Genomic DNA, 20,154 nt, shown 5'->3' on the forward strand with positions numbered 1-20,154 from the left:
TTGCTACAGGTAGCCTGAGTGGAGAGCAGGTGGGCAGGTGCCAGGTCACGGGGCTTGAAGATGTAAGGTGGTAGAGACAGCCTGGCAAGAACAGGATTAGGGATCGGCAGTGTTGGAGGAAGTGAGGGGAAGGTGGCCGCAGAAAATGAGGCCAAGTGGCCTGAGCTGGGGACCTGGCTGGGACCACTTGAGCTCTTTACCAGTGGTGTCCCCTCCTTTGCTTCCTGGTGTCTGCTTGGTGGGGACACAGAGTCATCGTGTGGTCTCTGTCTTTAACCGGCACTCCCATTCCTGGGGAGACTGATGCCCCAGCTCCCAGGCAAGGCCCACACCTGAGGGTACATGTCCCTGGGGCCTGACTGCAGAGTTTCCAAAAGCCAGCTGAGACTGCTAAGGAAGGGCCAGGGAAGCCTGAGGAAGGAGCTGCGTGCGGGTGCCGTCAGGCTTCAGACAGAGGCGTGTGCCCAGGCCTGTTCTCCCGCCTGCATCTCCTTTCTCAAGGAGAAAGGTAGGCCAGTGGCCCAGCCTTGTATGCAGAGCTCCTTCCCTGATCTTAGCCCCAGGACCATGTACCTTCAGCTCATCAGCAAACGTCTTCTGGGAACCCTTATGTGACCTCTAACAGTTACCTCCCTCCCCTTCCACAGACAATCTGATCAAAGCCATCTTGTCCGTCACCAAAGAGTACCGCCTGACCCCCGCCTTGGACAGGTAAGCCATTCCCCAGCTTCCTGCCCCTCAGCTGCCTGGCACGTGCAGAGGAACCGAGGCCCAGCTGGCCTTTCCCTTGTCCTGGGCAGACTCTGCAGCACAACCACACATCCACACATACACTGGGGCAGATAAGCAGGTAAGCAGGGCCATTGCACTGAGCTAGCCACCCCGTTGAGCTATAAGCGCTTGGCAAGACATGTCAGTCCTCAGGCAGCAGAGGTCTGAGAGACAGAACAGAATGTACTGGGTTGGGATCAACTCAGCACTGGGACTGGGGGCCTGGGTGGTGGGGCGCCAGAGAGGGTTTAAATCCAGGAGGTAGTGACAGCTCAGAAGCCAGTAGACCCTGGATGGATGAAGCCCCAGGGTCAGAGGTGGGAGAAGCAACATAAGTAGGGCTCTCAGGTGGCTGTTGGGTGCATGGGGTCTTCTGAGTTAGAAAGGAGTTCCGCCTTAAGTCCTGGCGCCCCCAGGCTCATTCCTCTGTCCTTGCTTCCCTAGCATAGCCCTCAGGCTCAGCCCACTTTTCCCTCTCCCTGGAAAGCTGCCCCCAAACCCACTAACCCTTGGGGAGTCTTTAACCCAGAATGCCATCTTACCAGAGCCTCCTCCTCACCACCCCAGAGTCAGTGCCCAAGCACCTTTCACGCCCATGTTTCCCTGGAGAAGAGTCAGGGATCTGAGAGCCCCAGTCGCCCAGCTCTCCACAATGTGGTTCCAGCCTCTCAGAAATGCTGCTAGAGGCTCACTGGTCTTCCTTGTCCATCCCAGCCTGTGTCTAGCCAAGGACATGGGCTCAGGGGCCAAAGCAGCAGGGGGAGAGGAGACCTGATGGCCAGGTCTCCAGAAGTCTCCACCTCTGTCCCCTCAGCCTCAGCTGCCGTCGCTGCATCATCGTGGGCAACGGAGGTGTCCTGGCCAACAAGTCTCTGGGGTCACGAATTGATGACTATGACATTGTGGTCAGGTGAGCTCCTCAAAGCAGTGCCTCAGGTACCTTCGTGTCCTGGCCCAACCCCCTGATCCCTGAGCCCATTAAAGACTGTCTGTCCATCTGGGCCATTGGACTGGAGGTCAGTAGAAGCCTCAAGGAGAACCCAGGTTGGAGGGCTTTGGGGCAGAAAGCTAGGAGGCTCCACGTGGCCTGGGCTCCCCATCCTCTGCCCCTGGGGTCTTCTGGGGTCATGGTGTCTCCCCAAACACAGGCCTGCAGAGCGCACGCAGTGAGCCCAGGACAGGCTCTGTGTGACCGGGCCTGCTCTCTGTAGACTGAACTCAGCGCCAGTGAAAGGCTTTGAGAAGGACGTGGGCAGCAAAACCACACTGCGCATCACCTACCCCGAGGGCGCCATGCAGCGGCCCGAGCAGTACGAACGCGATTCCCTCTTTGTCCTCGCGGGCTTCAAGTGGCAGGACTTCAAGTGGTTGAAATACATCGTCTACAAGGAGAGAGTGGTGAGCTCCTTGCGCCCTGGCTCCTCCCCTTCTTGCTCTGGCTCTGCCCAGTTTCCACGTCAGCCCCTTCCCCTGACCCGGGCAAAGAACAATAGGAACCTTTCAAGAGAAGTGGTAAGGACCAGATGCAGTCAACGGGCAGAGAGGGCGGGAGATGCCAGGGTCGAGGCCCAGACTCCTGGAGCTGATGTGCCTGCCATCGGCCGGCTGCCTGCCTGCGGAGACTCAGGCTCTGGTCCTTCCTCGGCCTTCTCTAAGCCAGACCCCAGGCGCCGCCTCAGCAGTCCCTGTGGGCCCTCCCCTGGCGTTTACTGAGAGCTCTTACCTGGCTAGCCCCAGCTTTACTGCTGATCTCCACAACTCCCTGCCTTAACTTTGTGCTTGTTCCACCTCCCTCCCCCTGAGTTCCTCCCCAACTCTGTGAGGTCTCTCTCACTGTGGTCATGTGGGGCTCCCCCCACCACCACCCCATTCCCAGCCTCGTGACCCTGTGGTCGTTGCACAACGACAGCAGACCCCTCACCTTGAGGGCGCCAGTTCCCGAACTCTAAATCGCGGCCTCTCTCCATGTTGTGCTTTTACCACTGACTTGTGGCTGGGTCCCGACCTGCCACTGAGTCTGTCTCCACTCTGGGAATGGTCAGGTTCTGTACTCACTGTTCTTGGCAGGCAAGGATCTGGGCCCCTTTCTTTAGAGAGCTTCTATAGCCAAGTAGGGTCAGACTGCTCCTCTGTGGACCACCCACTGAGTCCCCTCGTGAGCCCTCTGTCTCTCAGCTCTGGGCCAACTTGTCCAGGCTCATTTCCACCTCTCCCCTCAACCAGCTGTCACCAGCCAACAGGAGAAGGGCACTGCAGAGTTCAGGCCATTCATCTTCCAATACCCAAGCCTCTTAGCGTAGGAGAATGATGACAGAAGCCCTCTGCCTACAATAAGAAGCTAGCTGTTCTTTCTGGAGGTTCAAAGGAGAGCTGGGGGGCGGCTGAAACAGCTTCTCCTGCCTATGGAGGTCTCAGTGCAATTTGGTTTAACTCCACAGCCTTTTCCCAAGCAAGGCCAAGGGCAGGCAGAGTCAAGTAGGTAGCAAGCGAGAGCGAAGACAGAAGTCAGGTCCAGAAATTCAGGTAGGTGGGACAGAGGGGAAGGGAGGCCCATCTAGAGCCAGGCTGGATGTGGCAGCCCAGTCCTCCAGGGCAGGTCTGGCTCCCCAGAGGGGAGAAAGGGGCTTGGCTTCAGCCAGTCTGAGCGGCAAGCAGGCCCACTGCCCACGCATAGCAGGCAGAGTGTGGGGGCTGAGCAAGCAGCCTGCTGTTTTCAAGACCCTAGTTCTCAGAGCCCTGCTCTTTAACTTGAAGGTAAGAGAACTGGAATCATAGGTAGGCACTTCTAAGGGAGAAATGGGAGGAAATTGGGTCTGCCCTGGTGAACCCCAGAGAGCTTGGGGGCTGCCTTCTCACCCTGCCTTCAGCCTATCTGCTCACCTGCTCCTGGAGGGCAGGGCCCTGATCCCGTTTGCTTGTCTTACCCCTCCAGGCCCAGCCGCCACAAATGTCCTGGTCTTGGCTCAGACACCAGATCCTGCTTCTTGCTGGGCAGACTGGATAGGACAGGCAGCCAAAATCAGGAAGCCAGGCCCAGGTGGGCCGGTCCAGCCGGGTGGGTGTTGTCACATGATCCTCCCAGGTTCAATTAATTCAGGACTCTTACAAGTCCCCAGAAGGGGTAAGGAAAGAGAGAAGAAAAGAAAGGAAGCCAACTAGACTTGGAAGGCTCGGTACTCTCAGGCCACTCGGGAAGCAGACAGCAGGGCCTCACTGTTCCCCAAAGACTCGAGAGCTCCCTGCCCGGCCTGACCTTGGTGGCAGGCCTGTGCAGGGACCTAACTGGAGCAGCTGCGGTGAAGAGATGTGGGCTGTGCTCAAGCACACGCTCACTGCGCTGATGTCTGTGTCCTGCCCCTGGCTTGGCCAGGGCTTCAGGACCAGCCCTGTGGTCCTTGCTGAGGACTCCTTCCCAGAGTTGGGGAATGTGAGTGGAAAGGGGAGAGGGGAGCTGGGAGAGAGTCGTCTGAAGTTCATGAGGCTCCTGGCACCAAAGTCAGATAGATGGGGCCTTTAGAGTGAGCGGCCAGAGGAAAGCCAGTGATACCCAAGGCCTCGCCTCTCCTAGCACCCAGAGTGGGCCCGCCCAGGCCCTGCTGGTTACCTTGGAAGCTTCTTTGGCGCCTTCTCCACCCCAGGTCCAGGGCTCACGCCTTCGCAGGACCTCTCCCATGCGCTGTTTCAGACTCTTCTGGCAGTTGTGTGTGTGGATGGTGCTCAGTCATGTCTGACTCTTTGTGACCCTGTGCACTGTAGCCCACCGGGCCCCTCTGTCCATGGAATTTTCTAGGCAAGAATACCAGAGTGGGTTGCCATTTCCTACCCCAAGGTCTTCCCGACCCAGGGATTGAACCTCCATCTCTTGAGTCTCCTGAACTGGCAGTCAGATTCTTTATGCCTGCGCCACTTGGACTTCCTTCTCCTGGCAGCTGAGACCTGGTAAATGTGGGGAGGTGGCTTCTCAAGGCCGCCCTGTCTGGTGTCTGGCCGCAGGCTTGACCTGCTCCTGCAGTGATGTTTCTAACCGTGCAGCCCCTGGGCTACTGGAGTGCTCGCTGCACCTGTCTGGAGCTTCACATGCAGAATTCTGGCAGGAGGCAGCTCTGTGTTCCGGAGCCAAGGCCTGGCTGGGCAAGGCTGGAACAGGTCTTAGGCTTCAGCTGTGGCTCAGTGCCTTTGTAACCTCCTAATTCCTAGGAGTCCTGACGGGGTATGAGAGGGGGGAAGATGTAAGAAAGGAAGACTGTACAACCCAAAGCCTAGCCTGTGCTGGAGCTAGCCATGCTTTCTCCATCCACATGGGAGTGCGCCTCTTTGTGGCTACTTGGTTTCTGATTCACTGGGTGGTAGCCTAGGTAACTGCAAACAAGTTACCTTTTGAGGCCCTTTATCTCTCAGATCTCGGGAGACCAGGCCATCAAGTAGGTAGAGGAGCTCCCAGCAGGTCCTTTGTGCTGAGTGCAGCTCAGAGGATCACCCGTGGGCTGCTGAGTGGGGAAGCTGAGGTCAGGAAGGAGGGAGGAACTGGGGACACAGAGACACAGGTGTATGTAGGTCCATGGAGGGAGGGGCAGCCAGCAGCTCTCGTGGAATTCTTCTCAGAGGCACATCTGGCTCCGTCCCTCCACGCAGCCACTCATTGGTCAGGCGTCGTTGGATGTTCTTGGTGCTGTCACTGAGCTAGAAATGCTAAGTCGCTTGGTCTAATGGGACAGACTGTCCCCAAACTAGAGTCCTAGCACTGTGGCACGTGCTGTGCCCTGAGCTTCCTCCTCCTGGTGTTTGATGAAGGCTGGACATGCCCTGTCCATTGTCCTGAGAATGGAGCCCTGGGACCTGGACTGGTCGGGACATGTGAGCTTCCCACGCTATGTCCCCTGCCTCTGCCAGCCTCCTCACCACGGCCCAGGATATGGTCACCCAGCACTCCCAAGGCTCCGGGAGCCGCTTCCCAGTCCCCTTGGCGGCCTCCTCCTCTTCGTTCTTGGGCAGCCCAGAAAGCTGGCCCCACTGCTGAGCAGCTCTGACTGGTCATCCATTCAAGACGCTCCGAGACCTGGGCTGAGTTGGTGGGTGTGGTTCCCACCCAGCATGGGGGAGAGGAATTTGAGAGACAGTGTGGTTGAAGAGGAGAAAGCAGCTTAGGCCTTGAAGTCATACAGACTTGGGTTTAAATTGAGACCCTGTCACTTGTGAGCTGGGTTCCCTTAGGCAAATCACCTAAGCCCCTGAGACTCCTCTCATCTATAAAACAAGAATAGTACTACCCGTCCTTCAGAGTGGGCTTAAAAGTTAAACAAGATGAAATATAGAAGCACCTGGCATAATGTGTGACAATTATGTTCTGTCTGTGGCAATTATGGATATTTATTATTACTGGTGGTGGTACTATTAGAGGAGCCCGGTTGCACTAGGGAGTGGAATCTTGGTCTAGATTGTAGGGCCTGACCTAGGAAATGATCTAAAAGCAGGGGTCAGAGGCCAGGCCTAGAAGAGGGAGAGACATGGGGCTCCTGGTGAAAGGCCGCAGGGTGGGCTGGCAATGCGGGAATCCACAAGGCAAATGGCCCCCAGGTCCCCGCATGTGTGAGGCCTTGTTGGACCAGGCACCCAAACCTGAACCATCTGCACCTGCCCCGGTGCCCTATTCCAGGCCTGAGAGGAACACAGAGCCTCTGGGCAGGCCCTGCCTAGCAGGAGCTCCGTGTGGACACCACCTTGCCTCTGGGGAGACTCAGTGCAAAGCACCTGGAAAGCGTGGTGAGGCAGGTAGACACTGTGGCCTCCTACTGCTCAACGAGTCCTCTGCTGACCCAGCTTGGTGGTCCTCACCCCTGCGGTCTCCTTTCCAGACCTCTAGACAAGCTCTTCTGGGAGCCGTTTCCTCTGAAGCCATCTCCAGTGGACACGGCTCTTTCTCACAGATCCGTTATCCCCTGTTATACCAGGAAGATTCCCTGCACTTGCCCCATCCCGCCTCCTGCCCCTTGCTCCTCCACCCCCAGGAGAGATGCTCAGGGGCTGCGGCTCATGTCATGCCCCGCTCTGCTCCTCTTCATCACTGTCACCCGTGGCCTCTCGGCTACTCATCTCACAGTCATTGTTATCATTGTTTCCCTCCTCCTCCTCCTTCCGTCATCTTCATCACGGCCATCACGAAGCTCTTCCGTTTGCCAGCTTTCTTTGAATTCCTCCATTCAGTTCTCACTGTGACCCTGTTAAATGGGTGCTATTATGACCCCCATCTCGGGGTTTAGGAAACTGAGGCACAGCGAGGATGAGTTACTTGCTAAGATCACACATCTAGTTAAGCGGTCAAGGTGAACACAGACCCAGCTCTGACTGTCGCCTCTGGACGCATCTCCCCCTACCTTCTCAGGAACTGTCCTTTTTCATTGATTTTCTTTCCTACCTCTATAATGGATCTTCCTCTCACATTTATAAACTTGTTCAGACTTTTTGTTTTTTTTCTTTCATTTCTCACCTCAAAAATGGAAGCCCCAGGAACTTCCCTGGCAGTCTGGTGGTTAAGACTCCACGCTTCCACTGCAGGGGGAGAGGGTTCAGTCCCTGGCTGGGGAACTAAGATCCTGCATGCCCTGTGGCGTGGCCCAAAATTAACCCACAGCATAACCCTCCATGGTCTGGGCCTTCCAACCCCTTCCTTGTCCTGGCCACTACTTCTTGCACCGAGCATTCCTTTGGCCATACCAAAGTGTATGCCCAGTTTCACACCTCCGCGTCTTCCCGAGGCGATATTAGACACTCCTCTTCTGAGCCCCCACAACACCCTACTATACATAAGGGCTTTCTTATCTGTCGACTTGTATAAGCTCCTGGGGAGCAAGGATTGTCCTATTTATCTCTAAGCCCATCACCTCCAGCGGCGTTTGAGACGGAGCTGGCATGCATTAAACAAATAAATCAACGTGGAAACTGAGACCCAGAGGGAGGCAAGAATGTGCGGCAGAGGCAGGATTCCAACCCAGGTCTTCTGACTTGGTGGGGCTGCCTCCTTCCTCCATGGCCCCAGAGAACACTCTGTTAGATTCGGACCCTTGCGTTCTCCTCTCACCCCTTCTGGGCATCTCTCTCCTCTTAGCCATGTTTGATCTTCTTTCTGCAGTTCCAAAATCATTCTCCTTGATAAAAAAAAAAAAGAAAACTAAACAGTCCCTGGCCTCTGCCCCGTTCAGTTGTCTGTGGGCATCACACAGCCAGCCCCAAGCCGGCTCTTCTTTTTGTTCATTGCTTTTTCCAAATATAGCCTTCAAAAAAGTTTCTGACCCTCTCCTCATAGCATGCATCAAAATAAATTCTAAATGGGCTAAAAAGTAAAATATAAAAATACAACCAAAGGAAATTTTGAAGAAGGTAAAATAGAAATCACATCTCTAGAGGGAAAAAAATTTTCGAAAGACAGAAGTGCTAGGAAAAATCATATATGATAATACACTAGCCTTTAAATTCAGAGAAGGCAATGGCACCCCACTCCAGTACTCTTGCCTGGAAAATCCCATGGACGGAGGAGCCTGGTAGGCTGCAGTTCATGGGGTCTCTAAGAGTTAGACACGACTGAGCGACTTCACTTTCACTTTTCACTTTCATGCATTGGAGAAGGAAATGGCAACCCACTCCAGTGTTCTTACCTGGAGAATCCCAAGGACGGGGAGCCTGGTGGGCTGCCGTCTATGGGGTCCCACAGAGTCGGACACGACTGAAGCGGCTTAGCAGCAGCAGCAGCCTTTAAATTTAAACAACAATCAAAAAAACACTGGATACCACAAAACTTTGAAAAGTTTATTTAGGAAATATGACAAATGGTTATTATCATGAAAGTAGACAAGAAAACCATTAGGACGCCAGCAGTTAAGGGTCAGGAGACTGAACTGATCACACGGAAGGAGATGTAACTAGTGAACAGCAGCAATCTGTTTAACCTTCCTGGCAGTCAGAAACTTCATGTAAAGGCATCAGGATGCCAGTTATCACCTATCACATCTTCAGAGAATGTGTTTGAATTATAATACATAATTCTGGCAAGAGTGCAGTGACAGGTGCTCTCAAAGTCTACTAGTCAGAGTGCAAATGGGGACAAGCTTTTTGGAAAGGAAGCGACACTTGGCACCAGGAGCCATCACCCAAGGGAAGGAAAAATCTGCCTACAAAGGTTTTTATTATAGTGTTATTGATAATGGCCAAACCCAGATATAACCTAAGGCGTTTATTATGAAAAGTTGGTTCAGCTAGCAGATGCAGGTAAAGGAGTAACCCGAGACCCTGCACAGGCTGTGGGCACCTAGACCAGCCCGCACAGCTGCTCCTGCCCTCACTCCTTGGGTGTGGGGGTCGTGGAAACAGCACTGGATTCCGCATGAGGAACAGAAGCCAGCCTCTTCCTCTGCCTCCGCCCACACCTCTGAGTTGCATTTTCCTCTTCTGCACATGGGGATGGTGAAAGCTTCCCAGTGTGGCTCCGGTTACACTGCTGTAAGGAGCCACGGGCCCCCTGGCACACTGTACTCGCTGCAGGTGGCATCACCTTCTGAGAAGGTCAGGCCTTGCCTTACAGAGCCTCTCTTGAGGGCCAGAGGGAAATGCCCATCCCAGGCCCATCCTCCCCAGGTGCCGGAGACCCCAGAGTTTCTTACCATAGCAGTGCCAAGTCCGCTTCTGGGCCCTTGAGGGTAGAACACCCCTCCCTGTGCAGACTCCTAAGTCCAAGGAGGATGTTTGCAGAGGCTGTGAGTAGAGCTTGGCTGTGCAGACTGGGCAGTCCCCACACATGTGCACAGTACTTCCCATGGTGTGAGATGGGACTGGGGTGAGAAGGGAAGGGGAGAGCAGGTGGGCTCAGGCTCTCCCTGCATGCTGGGCCAGCACCAGTCTCTAGGAGTCAGAATTCTCAACTCAAACCTGGCCTTCTAGGTCGTTTTTCAAGGGAGAAAAGAATATATTTTATTTAACAGCTTGGTACCTTGACTAGTAACGTATTTAGAATCTAAAATTTAGATGTGGTGTGTGGACATCCATGTGTAATTTTGTCCCTGGCCCCACAAATCTTAGAGATAAGCCTTCATGGATGTGGTGGCAGTGGCTGGAGGTGACCTGGGTAGAGAGGGGACCAGCCAAAGTCATATCAAGGAGCTGGAACTTCATCCTGTGGACTAATAATAGCAGAAACTAACAAGCTGCCTTTGTGCCAAGTGTATTATGTGTGTGACTTCATTGTCAAGTCACAGAAACATGATGAAGAAGGACTGAGTCCTATTTCCCATATTTTGGAGATGATGGTAATGAGAATTTGAAGGGGTAAAGAACTTTCCGAGGGAGTACAGTGTTAATGCTTAGGATTCAAAAACAGACCTACCAAATTATTAGGGCATTTTGCAGGCCAAGTGGACTGACAAGGGAAAGGAGGAGGCAGTTGTGGGTGGATCTGTGCAGGAGCCACAGACCCGGTGCTGCTTGGTTGGGGAGAGTGAGAGGTCAAGGGCGAGTGAGGATTCAAGTCTGAGTTATTGGGGAGGAATGGTGGTGGCTGGAACCCTCAGGGGAAATGGTTTGGTTTCTATAGGAGGGGACCAGACCAGATGTTCTTAAAAGTCTCTTTTTGTAGGATGGTAATCAATATTTTGAGGGTTGTCATCTGAAATATTATAGAATATATTTGTACAAAAAATTAAATGGTTTATACATAACAGAGACTTGTGTATTTGTTGATTGGTTGATTGTTAGTTAATCCAGGTTAATTGTTAGTTCTGAAAGAGTTTGTAAGCCTGTGAATAGCCCTCTTTCAAGCTCTACTTCATTTTACTTGTAGTTTCTAGAGTATTCCTGGTCTTCCTCTCATCTTAAGTTGTATGCATGTGAATATCTGGGGGATATGTCTTATATGTATCAGTTCAGTTCAGTTTAGTCGCTCAGTCGTGTCCGACTCTTTTCAACCCCATGAATCGCAGCACGCCAGGCCTCCCTGTCCATCACCAACTCCCGGAGTTCTCTGAAACTCATGTCCATCGAGTCGGTGATGCCATCCAGCCATCTCATCCTCTGTCCTCTGTCATCCCCTTCTCCTCCTACCCCCAATCCCTCCCAGTATCAGTGTCTTTTCCAATGAGTCAGCTCTTCGCATCAGGTGGCCAAAGTATTGGAGTTTCAGCTTCAACATCAGTCCTTCCCATGAATACCCAGGACTGATCTCCTTTAGGATGGACTGGTTGGATCTCCTTGCAGTCCAAGGGATTCTCAAGAGTCTTCTCCAACACCACAGTTCAAAAGCATCAATTCTTTGGCGCTCAGCTTTCTTCACAGTCCAACTCTCACATCCATACACGATCACTGGAAAAAACGTAGCCTTGACTAGACGTATGTATGTGAAGCTGTGAAGCTTGCTCAGTCATGTCTGACTCTTTGCGACCCCATGGACTGTAGCCCACCAGGCTCCTCCATCCGTGGGATTCTCCAGGCAAGAATACTGGAGTGGGTTGCCATTTCCTTCTCCAGAAGATCTTCCCAACAGGGATGGAACCCAGGCCTCCCACATTGCAGGCAGACGCTTTACCATCTGAGCCACCAGAGATGTATGTGTATGTGTGTGTGTGTGTGTGTGTGTGTGTGTATATATGTATATATATATATATATATGGCAAATGTTTTCAACCTCTTTTTGGCTCGTTCTCACATCATAGCGGGTGGAAGCCCTAACGGTTCAGTGGTAAACAATCCGTCCGCAGTACAGGAGCTGCAGGAGACATGAGTCTGATCCCTGGGTAGGCCCTTGGAGGAGGAAATGGCAACCTACTCCTGTATTCTTGCCTGGAGAATTCCGTGGACAGAGGAGCCTGCTGGGCTACAGTGGAAAGGGTCTCAAAGAGTTGGACACGACTGAGAGACTAAGCGTGCATATCGTAATAATCATACTGTGTATTGAGATATTTGTAGATAGTCCTGGGTTATAAACTCCTTTTAAGTAAGGAAAAAAAAAGATTAGATCTGTTCTCTTAATTATCCTGACAAACTGCCTCAGTGGGGCAGTGGAAACCCTCTGAAGATTTTAGCCCTGAGAGGGTCAAGATCAGATTCGTGTGGAACTGAAGGCAGGCACAATGGAGGCAGGGAGGCCTGGTGGCTCCTTGGAGTGACCCCAGTGAGCTGGTGACCTATCCTCAGGGGGTGGCAGCCAGAGGCGGTTGTGAACACACCTGCCCTGCTCCTGGCTGCAGAAAGCCAGCCCATAACCAGGCCCTCCATCCAAGACCTCTCATCTTGGCAGGCAGACTGCTCGCCTCCCAACGGAGGAGCAGGAAAAGGCTGCAGGAGAAGCAGCAGGCAGGGGCGCCGGCAAACACGGCAGAGCCCAGCTGGACCAGAACTTCTTCCCAGACGCTCTCCCCTGTTGCTCCCAGCTGCTCTGGTAAGAGCAGAGCACGTTGCATCAACAGGAGGACGGCGGCTCCACACACATGAGCCAAGTCCAGACTCTTGAGTCAGGCGGGGACATTCCTGGAAGAGGGATTCGACCCAGCATTCAGCTCACAGGTGGCCTTGCAAGCGAGCTTTGACCTTTCCAGGCCAGCTTTATAGGCCACTGTGTTGTGTCCTTTGGGTCAGGGAAATGAGATGTGAGAAGCCTCAGGCTGTTTGGACAGGCCTTCTGGAACAGGGCTGTGTGCTGGGGGCAGGCCTGGCAGGGTTACCCAGCAGTAGGAAGGCCTCCAGCACCCTGCCCTCCTGCAAGGAGCCCAAGGGCGAAGCTGGTCCCCGTTTGATGTGTGTCCATGAACCGGCCTGTCTGTGGCCTCTAACATTGCCAGCCACACCCTCTGCCTCACTCTCGGCTTCTGTGACACTCACTCAGAACCATAACAAACAAGATTTATTGAGTTCTTGTCACGTGCCAGACGTGGTGCCAGACGCTGTAAAACACATAGCGCCTCACTTCATCTTCATGACTGTCAAGGACGTGCTCCTGACATCCCCATTATCCACGAGGACCTGGAGACCTGCAGGATCCCATGACACACCCCGGTCGCACGCATGTGGAGTCTGGATGTGGACGTGGGTTTTCCCAGCTCCAGGGCCCGAGGTCCCCCAGGGCATCCCACTCTCCCTGCCTCCTCGTCTTACCCTTGGTTCTCAGTCTCGGCAGGCTCCTCTGCCCCACCGACCCCTTCAGTCTTGGTGTCTACAGGGCTTTCCTCTCTTCCCACCCCACACAGAGATTCTAAATCTCAAGTCATCAAACCCCTCGCCTTCAGGAACCCCGTGCCCTTCGGCAGCGGTGTAAGCGTGTTGTGTGTGCCTATGTATGACTGTTCTGAGGAGGGAAGCCGCAGCTTTTATTTGAGGAGATGGGCTGAAGTTGTGTTTACTTGGTATGTGTCTGCCTGGGGGACACCGTGGCAATGCCCCAGCCAGATCCTGGTCTCGGTGGTTTCTCCTTTTCCTGGAATTCCTGAGGAGGCGCTGCACCAGGACAGTAACAGGTGGGGAAAATAAAACAGCAGTGCCGGATCCCAGCGCCCTAATGCAGGCTCTCTGGGACTTGAGACCCAAGCACAGGGCTTGTTCCTGCCTCCACCCCCACCCCCACCCCGCCACATCCCAAGGAGCTGCAGGTGTGTCTGTGACTTTGCATCTCCTGCCACTAAAGGTGACTCTGGTTGTTGTGCAGTCTAAGTTGTGTGTGACAAGTGAGACACACGTGTCCTCGAATCCAAGCAGTCCCAGCAGTCATTGCTCCTCCTGGAAAACAGTAAAGATGGGAAGAGACACGGAAGCCTCTCTTCCCTCTCCACCCCGGAGCTCTTGTCAGATTCTCAAAGGGGGCTTGAGATCCTGAGTTGATTACCTGCCATTTCACACAGTGGTTCCATACAGAACCCTTTAGCACATGGGAAAAGCCAAGAGATGTCTCCAAGAGGGAATCTCGTGTCATGGAAAGACCCAGGCTCTTGAGCTGAATCCAACTCAGATTCTCCCCAGCTGTGTGCCCCCGGGCGCCTCCCCTCGCCTCTCTGAGCCTCAGTCCCCTCTGTGGGATGGAATGCATGACACCAACCGCAGCGACCCCTGACTCCCCTCAGAGCTCCCAGCGGGGTGGGTCGAAGAGAGGCCCTGTTCATCCTGACTCTAGGCCCCCTCCCTCCTGAAGTGGGCACAGCAGTGATGCTAAGGAATGGAGTGGCAGGAGGGACGCTCATCCTGGCATCACGACACTCGGGTTTGCATCCTGCCCCAGCCACTTACGTGACTTTGAGCACATCACTTCATCTTGGGTCCGCACCTGTGAAGTGGGTGAAAGTTGCAGAGACATAAATAGTATCTGAACACCGGCCTGCAGCCTCCAGCCCCCAGCTGGGCCGTCCCTGCCCTCCCCACCCCTCCTGAGCAGCCCTTGGGCTTCCTCTTTGGGTGTGTGTGGGCAGGTGTGGGCAGGAACCCGGGGCTGTGGGGGTGGGGGACGATGCTGGGGCCTGCCTGGCTCTGGGGAAGGGATGGGGGCTGTGCTTGGCTTGGCACAGGCTGGTACCCACCATTCCTTCGGTACACCGAGGGGCTTCTCCCCAGTTTTGCACAAGAACTTGGCCATTTCTCCACCTTCCCCTTTCTTGCTGGGTCTCGTCCTGACCTTTACCTGCTTGCACACATATACTTCTCCTGGACACAGAGGTAGTAGACACAGGAGGAACTCGGTCTGGGGTCTGCTCTCTCATCTGTCTAGGGCTGAGACCCAGAGAAGTTTGCCCCCAGGGCTGATCCATTGAGCTGACACTTGGAGGACAGATAGAATTTGCCCACGATAGTGGCATTGCCACAGAGGTAGGGACACAGGAGGGGGTGGCTGGAGCAGACAGTCCATTGAAGGCCACGAGCCTGTAGAGGTACAGAGGGCGGTGGAGGAGCGGGGATGGAGTTCACATCCCCGTCACACGTGAGGTCGCTGCTGGGCCACAGAAATGAATCAGATCCTGAGCCCCTGCCCTGGGGCTGATGTTGGTGTTAATAGCAGCTGAGCAGCAACTGTGATCTGGGCACTCAGCCTGAATTATCTCCTTGAATTCACGCAACATAAAATAAATACCCTTAGAATCCCTAGTTTATCCATAAAGAAACGGTAAGTTTCTTGCCCAAGGCCTCCACGCAGCTGAGGGACCAGAGCCGAGTTTGGATCCAGGCCCAAGATTCTTCTGTCTTAGTCAGCTCGTGTTGCTATAACAAAATACCAGAAACTGGGTGGCTTTTAAACAACAGACATTTGTTTCTCACAGTTCAGGAGGCTGGAAGCCCAGGATCATGGTGCGGGCAGACCTGGTGTTTGGTCAGGGCTTCCTGGTTCAGAGATGGTTCCTGGTGCATAGATTGTGGTGCCCTCATAAGGAGCAGGAGATCTCTTTTGGACCGCTTTTGTAAGGGCGCTGATCCCATTCTTGAGGCCTCTACCCTTGACCTAATCACCTCCCAGAGGCCCACCTGCTAACCATCACCTTAGGTATTAGGCAAACGAATGAGGAGGGGAGAACAAACTTTCAAACCATAGCAGATCTCAACTCCATGTTTTTTCACCTCCCAAAGGAGAGAGACCATTTCTACCTTGAGATGAAGGCATTCAGAAAAGGCATGAGGAGGGAGGAGATGCGAGTCTTAAGAAGCAAGTGAGGTGGATCAGGCGGACGGAGGTGGGAAGGCCGTTATAGACAGAAGCAGCAGCGGCAGTGGAAGCGTGAAGGTGTGAATCAGCAGGTGGGGACTTCTGATGGGCAGAAATGGAAACTGGAGCAGCAGGCGGGGTTACTGGCTAAAAAACTCAGATCTCTCGTGGGGCAGTGGTGATGTGATCCAGTGTGTATACAGAAAGATCATTCTAGCAGAGAGTGGAAAGTGGTTTGGGAGGCAGAGATGGCCCATTCTGGGCACTCATTACATGTTTGTTGAGGAAATGAATGTAACTCAACAATTACTGTGTCCCGTTTACGTCCTAGTCCTGCTGGGCTCTGGAGAGTTAGTGGTCGATAAAACAGACACTCTAAACGGCCTCATTATGACAATCCATTTGAAAGACGACGAGACCTGGACTTTAGGTGGTAGCAGTGGGTATGGGAGGAAAGGATGGATCTGTGGGATCCTATAGAAAATACAGTCAAAAGAACCAGATGACCAGCAGGACAGAACAGGCTGGAGAGATGAAGAGGGATGTATAAAATCGATTCCCAGGTTTCTGATGTGGATGATTGGATGGACAACAGAGCTTGGGGAACACAGGGGAGGAGCAGATCTAGCGGGACCCCAGAAATAGCTGAGCTGGCCAACAACAAGAGGGTTGCTTACATTGCCTAGGGGACACCCCTCCATCCTGCAGGGTTGGTTTGTGACCTTCTCTAGCAGTACTCGGGAGCCTGGTTACAAGGGAGGGAAAGATGGGTGAATGGGTTGATCCAAGTTCATGGTTGCCCTGGGCTAGGACAATAGAATGGCAAAAGGCAGGGAGTTGAAGGCAATCGCGAAAGAATGGCTGAAGCAATCTACTCGAGGGACTAGACCAGGGAGGGCTTGTATACTGAACGGAAAGGCAGGGCTGGGAACTAGAGGAAGGGAGGGAGGAAGAAGGAGAGGAATGTGTAGCCCCGGAGTGGACCCCAGGGTGTCGGGGTCCAGAGCTGCCGCCTTTCCAGTCGGGTTCTGTGACCCCTGAGGGAAGAATCATCCCATTTGGCAGATAAAGAAACTGAAGCTGAGAGAGCTCGTCACTTGCCCAGAGTGACCCAGCTCCACTGGTGGCAGAACGGGGGCTGGAGTGTTCTGCTGTGCCGTACTAGCTCACGCTCTGTCTTTATTTTCCAGGTTCACTTTAGAACAGTTGACTGAGAGCGAGGAAATTCAGCGGAAGGGAAAGGAGGCGAGCCCAGCAGAGCAGATAGGAGAGAGAGGGCAGGCTCCTCCTGGGCCCCTCCGTAGCGGCAAAGGGGAGGGGCACTGCTGGGCCGCTGGCTCTTCTTGGCCTGAGAAGCCCCCAGGCCAGAGCAGCACAGCCCCGGGCCCTCCCTGCAGCTCACGTGGTCTCCTCTCCGCCCCACATCCTGTGCCCCAGCTCGCGCGGAGTCCTCCGCCCTCCAGCCTGTTTGTTCTCCATGCCCCAGGCTCCCTGTACACACCTCATGCCCCCCTCCTGGTTTCTCACTTGCCTGCACACACTTTGGGTCCCCACCACTCCCCCGGGCCCGTCATAAGCTGTATGCCTACTCACACCCACTTGTGCTGTGTCTACAGAGTGCCTCGGATGGCTTCTGGAAATCTGTGGCTACTCGGGTGCCCAAGGAACCCCCCGAGATTCGCATCCTCAACCCGTATTTCATCCAGGAAGCCGCCTTCACCCTCATCGGATTGCCTTTCAACAACGGTCTCATGGGCCGTGGGGTGAGACATCTGGACCCTGGGAGGGGGAGGAGGGGACTTGGGCCAGAGGTGCCTTGGCAAGGAAGGACGGGGGCCAGGGTGGGAACAGAGGACTCAGCCCTCACGAGCGGAGCTCAGCTCAGGGGAGCTTCACTGAGGGTCTCAGCCTCACTCCGCCCACCTTCCCTCGCTTTCCAGAACATCCCGACCCTCGGCAGTGTGGCAGTCACCATGGCACTGCACGGCTGTGACGAGGTGGCAGTTGCAGGCTTCGGCTACGACATGAGCACACCCAATGCCCCCCTGCACTACTATGAGACCGTGCGCATGGCAGCCATCCGAGAGGTGCGGGGCTGGGCGTGGGGTCGTCCCTGGGCTGGTCGAGGGAGGGGGCAGTGCCAGCACGAAGGAGAGACTCTGACCGAGTGTGCACAAACGAATGGTCAAGGGATGAGCCAGTGGCGGGGCTGGCTGCTCGGAGACCCCTGGGAGGCCCTGCCCCACCCTCAGCTAAGCTGGGCCACCGGGGGTCCTGGGCCACCACGTCTCTGACCACAGCATCCTGCATGTCCCTCTCCCAGTCTCCTCCTTGAGCTTCCCCTCTGCCCGCCGCCCCCTCCGCCTGCCCCTTGTCCTGGTGCAGCCCCTGCCTCCTCCTTGCTGCTCCCTGGTCATCACGTGCCCTTCGGGGTGCAAGCTCAGGGCCATCCTCCCTACTTCAATTCCTCTATCCCCCCAGAGAACTGCCTCGCCCTCTCAAACAACCTGCAGACATTGCCTCTCAGTCTCAGGATGCCCCCAGTACCTTCTCCACCCATCCCCGTGGCCAGGCACTGAAGCTCTTTAGCATCCAGAGTTGCTTCCCAGGTGATGAATATGTTAAGTTCTCCCAGACAGCCAGCCTCTCCTGGCCCCTCTCCCTTCATAGCAAGAGCCCCTGTGGAAAACCGGAACACCCTCTGCTTCTTCCCCTCGCCTTCCGCTGCTCCCTGCCTGGACCCTGGGCATCTGCGGCTTGTGCTTGGAGCAGCTTCTCTACTCCTGCCTCTGGGTGGCGAGGGTTGTTAGAGGAAACCTCTTGTCCATGCAGACTCACAGCTCAGCAGCCCTCGTTCCTGCTCAGCAGTCTCTTATAGGCCGCCTCCAACCCACTGAACTGTTCAGATCTTATGCTCCCCAAAGCTCCCTCCCTCTCCTCCTCCCTGCAGAGAGAGGAGAAAAACTGCTGTTGCCGGGCAGGCTCTGCCCCTCTCATTCCCACTCAGGCCTTCGCCCCTCGCAGCCCAGCTTCCCCCTTCACCTAAGAGGACTCCCACCAAGGTCACCAGTGACTCAAGGCTGCCAAGTCCAAAGGACACGTGTCAGTCTTGTCTTTCCTGATCGCTTGGCAGCGCCTTCTGTGTTGATTGGTGCTTCCTCTGAAATGCTCTCCTGCTCAGACTCTGAGTACGGCTCTCAGTGCCCTCCTGTTCCCTCGCCACGCTCTCCCATTCTCTTCCTCCATGTCCTGGACTTCAGTCCACCCCGAAGAGTCAGCATTAACTAGGCTCCGTCCTAGACGGACCTTCTTCTCACCCCGCACATTCCCCAGGAGATTCACACCCATCCAGGGCTCTGTTCCCATCTGTATTGTTTTAGGCTTTGGGGCTTCATTCAGGCAGCCTTGAGTGACTGCGAGTTATTTCAAGGATATAAGAGAGACTTGAGGATCTCTTGGGAAACAACCTTTCAGCTGGGCCTCCTATTTACTGGAATGGGGTTCAGGAGTAGTAAGCTCCTCCTGGGTCCAGGAGAGCCCCCGACCTGTCTTACGCCTCAGCAGTGGCTCCAGCCCTGCCTCCTGTTCACCAGGACCCTGTGGAGACACCCTGTCTCCCCATCTCTACCTCTCTTCACGCACCTTCTTGCTGCCTCATCCCCTGCCAGCACCCGCCCCAAATTGCTCTCACTGCTTTCACCTGCCTCCTGGCTTCCGTTTACTCCTTTACTGGGTCTCTTACATATTCCTTTTATGTAAACTTTATGTAATGGCTTTAGGGAGAGGGTGAGAGGCAGTAGCTGGATCAGGAAGGGCTTTCTCTGCCATAGGGAGGAGAGTGGACTTTGCTCTGAAGGCAGGAGGGAGCTGTGGACCAGTTTTCAGCTGTGGATGAGTATGTGGTAGGGTCACTGTGGCTCCGACATGACAGAGGGTCCAGGCAGGAGCAGAAGCTAGTTGGGATGCTGTCTCAGCAGTCTAGGCCAGAGGTGAAAGTTCACCGGAACTGTTCAGTGATGACAGGGAGACAGAGGCAAGAACTGGTTCGGATTTTAAATCAGCAAGGCCTGGAGAGGGCCTCCATGCGGAATGAGGTGGAAGGACACACCTTCCCTGAGGCGCTGGTGGAGGCTGTTCCCTCTTCCACCTGCTGTGTCTCTCAGTTGTCTTACCCCCACCCCCTTCATCATCCTGCAGAACCATCTGGCTCCAACTCGCGGCATCTGCTGCACCACCTCCATGTGGAGTGCTGAGCAGTGCTGGCGAAGAAATCAGATGGCCTGGGTTCACAGCCTGTCTGTATACCTTCCTGTCCTTACCAATACATGGGGTAATGAGAGGTCTGGGAAAGAGTCAGTGTGATAATGTGTAAAGAAGGCCTGGCCATAGTAAGTGCCCACACGTGTTTGCCATTATTATTAATCGTAATGTTTTTACACCTGCTTATTACTGTTGCCTCTCAGCATCCTAGAGGAGTCCCTGAAATGCTGGTGCCTGGGTGTAGGATCCCTGCTGTCCCTCGGGGTGTCTTCAGTGGGCAAGGGAACCCATTCAGCACCCTGGCCCCACCACTGCTTCACAGCCCATTTTCCCAGCCCAGTGGGAGCGTGTGAGATGTGAAGATAGTGAGGCAAGGGCTGAATGCGGTGGTGGGGGGCGGGGGATACTGAGGGATGTCAGAGGCATTCATAAAAGAAGAGAGAGAGTAGAGAAGGGTCAGAATATGCGGG

General features: G+C 54.5%; 1 protein-coding gene across 5 annotated transcripts in view; it reads left to right on the forward strand.

The window, feature by feature from the left end:
- ST3GAL3 (ST3 beta-galactoside alpha-2,3-sialyltransferase 3) overlaps window positions 1-20,154 on the forward strand; it is a 226,551-nt gene that overhangs the window by 202,589 nt on the left and 3,808 nt on the right. For all 5 annotated transcript variants that reach the window (XM_069588998.1, XM_069589018.1, XM_069589026.1 and 2 more), the window contains 5 exons: window positions 648-711; window positions 1,586-1,681; window positions 1,983-2,169; window positions 17,041-17,187; window positions 17,365-17,511. In XM_069588998.1, coding sequence (XP_069445099.1) covers window positions 648-711; window positions 1,586-1,681; window positions 1,983-2,169; window positions 17,041-17,187; window positions 17,365-17,511 — 641 coding nt within the window. The remainder of the gene's footprint in view (window positions 1-647; window positions 712-1,585; window positions 1,682-1,982; window positions 2,170-17,040; window positions 17,188-17,364; window positions 17,512-20,154) is intronic.

Source organism: Ovis canadensis, chromosome 1, assembly GCF_042477335.2.
Source record: "Ovis canadensis isolate MfBH-ARS-UI-01 breed Bighorn chromosome 1, ARS-UI_OviCan_v2, whole genome shotgun sequence".
Taxonomy (NCBI): domain Eukaryota; kingdom Metazoa; phylum Chordata; class Mammalia; order Artiodactyla; family Bovidae; genus Ovis; species Ovis canadensis.